The sequence below is a fragment of the Nannospalax galili genome, unplaced genomic scaffold, assembly GCF_000622305.1.
Source record: "Nannospalax galili isolate Female #2095 unplaced genomic scaffold, S.galili_v1.0 scaffold436, whole genome shotgun sequence".
Taxonomy (NCBI): domain Eukaryota; kingdom Metazoa; phylum Chordata; class Mammalia; order Rodentia; family Spalacidae; genus Nannospalax; species Nannospalax galili.
In genome coordinates, this window is record NW_008337921.1 from 237,894 (window position 1) to 242,960 (window position 5,067).

Below are 5,067 nucleotides of genomic sequence, written 5' to 3' on the forward strand. Positions count from 1 at the left end.
CTGTGTTTGTGGTGTGTGTAGTGTGGTATATAGTTGTGTGGTGTGTGTGTTGTGTGGTGTGTGTGTGAATGTGTGTATATGGTATGTGTGTAGTGTGGTATATAGTTGTGTGGTGTGTGTGTGTGGTGTGTGTGTGTGTATGGTGTGTGTGTATGTGGTGTGTGTGTGTGGTGTGTGTGGTGTGTGTGTGTGGGGGTGTGTGTGGGGTGTGTGTGTGTGTGTGTGTTGTGTGTGTGTTGTGTGTGTGTGGTGTGTGTGTCTGTGTGTGAGTGTGGTGTGTGGTGTATGTGTGTGTGTGGTGTGTGTGTGGTGTGTGTGTGTGGCGTGTGTGTGGGGTGAGGGTGTGTGGTGTGTGTGTGGTGTGTGTGGTGTGTGTATGTGTGTGGTGTGTGTGAGCGTGGTGTGTGGTGTGTGTGTGGTGTGTGTGTGGGGGGTGTGGGGTGTGTATGTGTGTGGTGTGTGTGAGCGTGGTGTGTGGTGTGTGTGTGGTGTGTGTGTGGGGGGTGTGGGGTGTGTATGTGTGTGGTGTGTGTGAGCGTGGTGTGTGGTGTGTGTGTGGTGTGTGTGTGGGGGGTGTGGGGTGTGTATGTGTGTGGTGTGTGTGAGCGTGGTGTGTGGTGTGTGTGTGGTGTGTGTGTGGGGGGTGTGGGGTGTGTATGTGTGTGGTGTGTGTGAGCGTGGTGTGTGGTGTGTGTGTGGTGTGTGTGTGGGGGGTGTGGGGTGTGTATGTGTGTGGTGTGTGTGAGCGTGGTGTGTGGTGTGTGTGTGGTGTGTGTGTGGGGTGTGTGTGGTGTGTGTGTGGTGTGTGTGTGGGGTGTGTGTGGTGTGTGTGTGTGTGGTGTGTGTGTGGTGTGTGTGTGTGTGTGTGTCCAACACAGCACCTCCCTCCAAAGAAAAAATAAATACTATAACAACAGACAGATGCAGTGCTGCGTGCACAAGGTGGCCACAGCCCTCGAGTGCTGCCCAAGGGCAGAGCTGAGCAGGGCTGTTCTCTTGTGGGTCTGACTTCTCTGGATCTGGTAGGCCGGCCCTGCTACAATTCCCACTTCAGAAGTCAATGCCTCAGCTCTCAGCTTCACCTTGACAGAGTGGAGGGGGCTGCAGGGTTCCTACAAAACAAAGCAAATGGGCCAGGGGCACCTACCACTGTGTGCAGAGGCCTGGCATTTACCTGGAAAGAGAGAAAACCCCGAGTTAGACAGACGCAGATGTCTGATGTCCACAGCCTTTGCTGAGCGCCCACTGGTGGACCAGCCCTGCTCTGCAGTTTCCACCAGCTCCGTGCTACTCCGTCTGCATTGCTGACCTCTGAGCTTGACGTGGTAGGGACAACATCTCTCAGGTGAAGAGCTGAGTCTGACAGGCCACAGGACTTGCCTGAGGAAGTGGGCGCAGCAGCATTGCTCTGACCCAGCCTGAGTCTGACCTGCAGGGCCCTGTGGCCAGCCACACACCAACCCCCACAGCACCCTCAGTATGGAGCCATCAGGCCCAGGCTGTGCCTGAGGCTCCTGTACACAGTGCTCAGACAGCACAGTTCAGAGAATTGCCCAAGCAGACTTTCCACCCTGAAGAACACTGTGAGGGTGGTGTCTCACAGCTATGTGAGCTGGGGAACCCCTCTCCAGAAAAATAAAGCATTACACAAAACTATCCTTGCAACTGTCGGGGCTAAAGGCCTCCTGGAAGCTGGGCCTCATGGACCCCACAGTAAGCCCAGGGAAGAGTAAAAAAAACCTCTACAGGCCCTTGGCATTTCACATTCCCACCCATCTGCCCATCCCATCCATGACCATCAGAATCCTGCCTGGTTCTACCTCAGGGCCAGTCCAGCTTAAACCTAATGTACCATTCCCTCCTTGGAGACCTCTCCTTAAGTACAGAGCACAGGGTTTTTGTGTTTTGGGACAGGGTCTCAGGTAGCCCAACTGGCCTTGCACTCTCTATGTAGCTGAGGGTGGCCTTGAACGCCTGATCCTCTGCCTCCCTCACACATGTTGGGATTACATGTGCACAGCCACGCTCAACTTCCACCCTCTTAACCGATGGAGAGATTCACACGCACACTTTTACAGTGTGGATCCGGGTGTATGCCCAACCCACCAGAAACCTTCTGCCATCCCAGGACACACTCTCCTCCTCATAAGAATCATGCTGTGGGGACTGGAAAGATGGCTCTTGCAGAGGATCTGGGCTCAGTCCCCAGCACCCACATGCTAGCTAATAACCATCCATAACTCCATTTCCAGGGGATCCAACATCCTCTTCTGTCCTCCGGCATTGTAAAACTCGTATGCACTTACATTCATGCAGGCAATACACTCATACACATAAAATAATAATAATAATGATAATAATAATAATAATAATAACAATAAAAGAATCATACTGTGACCATGAGCCAGGGCAGTGGAGAGGGGGGACAAGGCCTAACACAGGTCTGGCTGACTCTGGATTTAATCTGCCTTCACATCAGGAGATGTGACAAGCCTCAATTACTGTTGTTCCATTTTATATGGAGTTTGAAATAATCTCTTTTGGGGCATGTTATAAAAGTTCTAGAAGATGATCCACATTTAGTATCTAGCAAGGATCCAGCCCAGGGACAATGTTCTATTGATCAATGACACCTGTCTCCACCGTCCCAGCTTCAAGCCAACCTAACCTGGTAGGCAAAGGCTTGTGCATGTCCCTAGAGGGCATACCACTGGGGAAGGCTTTCCTGCATCGTCTGAACTGAGGACCCCAGCGGCACCCTGATGGAGAGGGCTACCAGTGCCCCCCCAAAGTCCCAACACACTACAAGAGTTGCATGAGCAGAAGCAGGAAAAGGTTCAAGACCCTGCTCTCCTCATGCAGGCACAGGGGTCTCCAGGAACCTGATTGACCCCTCGGGACTGGTGAACTTAACGGTTCTGAGTGTTCCAGATGTGTGCTGTCACCGTCCACAGCAGAACGAAGGACACAGAGCACGCTATCGCTTTAGGGAACAGTAGGAAGAAACTGACTCGGGACTCCACCCAGAGCATGGCATCACCACCTGCTGTTGACTGAGACTACCAGCAATGTGGGAACAGGGGGAGGGTCCCCATTGGGGTAGGGCCAGTGTGACTTCTGTGCCATGCAAGACCCTGCTCTTCTCCTGGGACTCACAGTCCAGATGCTGTCTTGTTCTACGCTGTTTGTGGGGCAGGGTGGATGCTGGGAGGAAGCAGTTAGCTCAGGAGCAAGGCTTCCCCAGAGGGTGATTCCAACCACCTACCCTTGCTCCTGCGGCCCTGGGGCTCAGATTGTGCACTGCTGGGCACCCTAAGGAGTGTAGGAACCAGGAGATTCAGTGAGGCAACAAATGGAGAGTGAGTGGAAGGGTCTATCTGAAGTTGGCCTTGAGTCCTCCGCTGGCCTCAGTGAAGCTCAAAGCAAGGACACCAGGAGCTGCCCCCATGCTTCTCCTGGAAGCCACCAAGGCCCCACCGCAAAGACTGGACCGCCATTCAGGAATCAAAAAAGAGGACCTGCTGGCTTCACTTGCCTTCTGGTCTCCCTGGCTCATAGATAAGAAAACACATTCAGGGATTAACGCCCCAGTACCTCAGTTTCCCCATTGTACACTGAGATATTAGTAGCCCTGCATAGTAGGGTTGCTGAAAGGTCAATGGGATGACTCATGGGTAGTGGCCGAAGCCCTAAGAGGGCTCAGCACAGTGTAGCTTGGACCTACTGTGGGTAGGAGGGGGTGCTATCTGTGGTGACCCTCAGGCCATAGCACTTGATCGGGGCTGGGGGTGGCCAGTGGCCAGCAGCTGCCCAGTTGATCTCCAGACACCTCCAGGGTCCAGCACACCCTAGAGATGGCAGATCTGTCTTCTGGGGCCACTATGACAAAGTCCCACAGACTAGGTAGGTTAAAGCAGTGGAAATTCGTCCTGTTACAGCTGAGTGCTGTAATCAGAGGCAGGTGTGTTTAGCCACCCTGCTAAGCCCCCACGGAGGATCCCCTGCTTTTTCCAGCTCCCAGGAATGCCCAGTGTTCTTGGCTTGTGATGCATCACTCCAGTCTGTACCTGGTGTGACCTCCCCACATGTGCTGTTATCTAACTTTCCCTCTTCTTCTAAGGACACTTGTTGTTGGGTTTAGGTCATCTGCAAAGACCCTATTTCTAAGAAAGATCCATTCACAGATCCTGGTTGTGGGACTTATGATCTCTATCCATGGAGACACTGGAGTGGGACAGAGGAGGGGCCCAGAGTAAAACCACCTGCTGGAGATTACACAGCTGGACACAGAATGAAGTTGGACTTTTTTTTCACCCACAAAACTGATCCAGAGACCCTCCATTCACCCCGGCATCTTCCACGGTTGTAGCCACAGACACCACAGAAGGCACATCGCCATTGCCCACCACCTCCTGCCTCACACACTGCGCTTGCTGAGGCCTGCCCCTGGACACCTGACCCTAGCATCTTTGGAACACAGGCGAGGTGAAAGACTGCGACCTGAAGGGTCTAAAGCCACTCTCTCCTGTCCGGCTGCTGCACACCAAAGGTGGCTCTGGAGGGCCTGAAATGAGAACGTTGAAGCCAGCACCTGCTGTAAGCAGAACAATACACACCAAACTTCAGACAGCACCCAGAATAAGAAAGAGAATCGATATGTGGATGTATTTAAGCTTTTTGTTACTAAAATCAGTTTCACTGTTTCTTTCCAGGTCCAAAAGGGACTGACCTATACTGACCACAAGGCAGCAGCATTTCCCCAATGCAGGGGTGGAGACTGCCCTTGCTATCCCTCCACTCACACCCCTCCCAGCAGACCTCAGGGTGCTTGCTGTGCTTGGCCAGAGCCCCTCTAAGAGAGAAGCAATCTGAATGACCTCAGAGTGGTCAGGACATCTGTCCCCTGCCCCCCCCCCACTGTCACCCAGCAGAGTAGGAGACAAGTCAGAGTTTGAACCCAAACCCAAGTGCAGTGAACACCCAGAGTCGTCCATCAGCGAAGAGCCTGGGCAGGAATGAGTCCAGACTTGCTGCAAGTTCCAGAGAAATGGGGGGTGGGGGTGGGGG

General features: G+C 53.2%; 1 protein-coding gene across 1 annotated transcript in view; it reads right to left on the bottom strand.

The window, feature by feature from the left end:
* The window catches only part of Cpz (carboxypeptidase Z), a 23,859-nt gene that overhangs the window by 17,463 nt on the left and 1,329 nt on the right, over nucleotides 1-5,067 (bottom strand). The window contains exon 2 of the mRNA XM_029563419.1: nucleotides 1,148-1,174. Within this exon, the coding sequence (XP_029419279.1) occupies nucleotides 1,148-1,174 (27 nt within the window). The remainder of the gene's footprint in view (nucleotides 1-1,147; nucleotides 1,175-5,067) is intronic.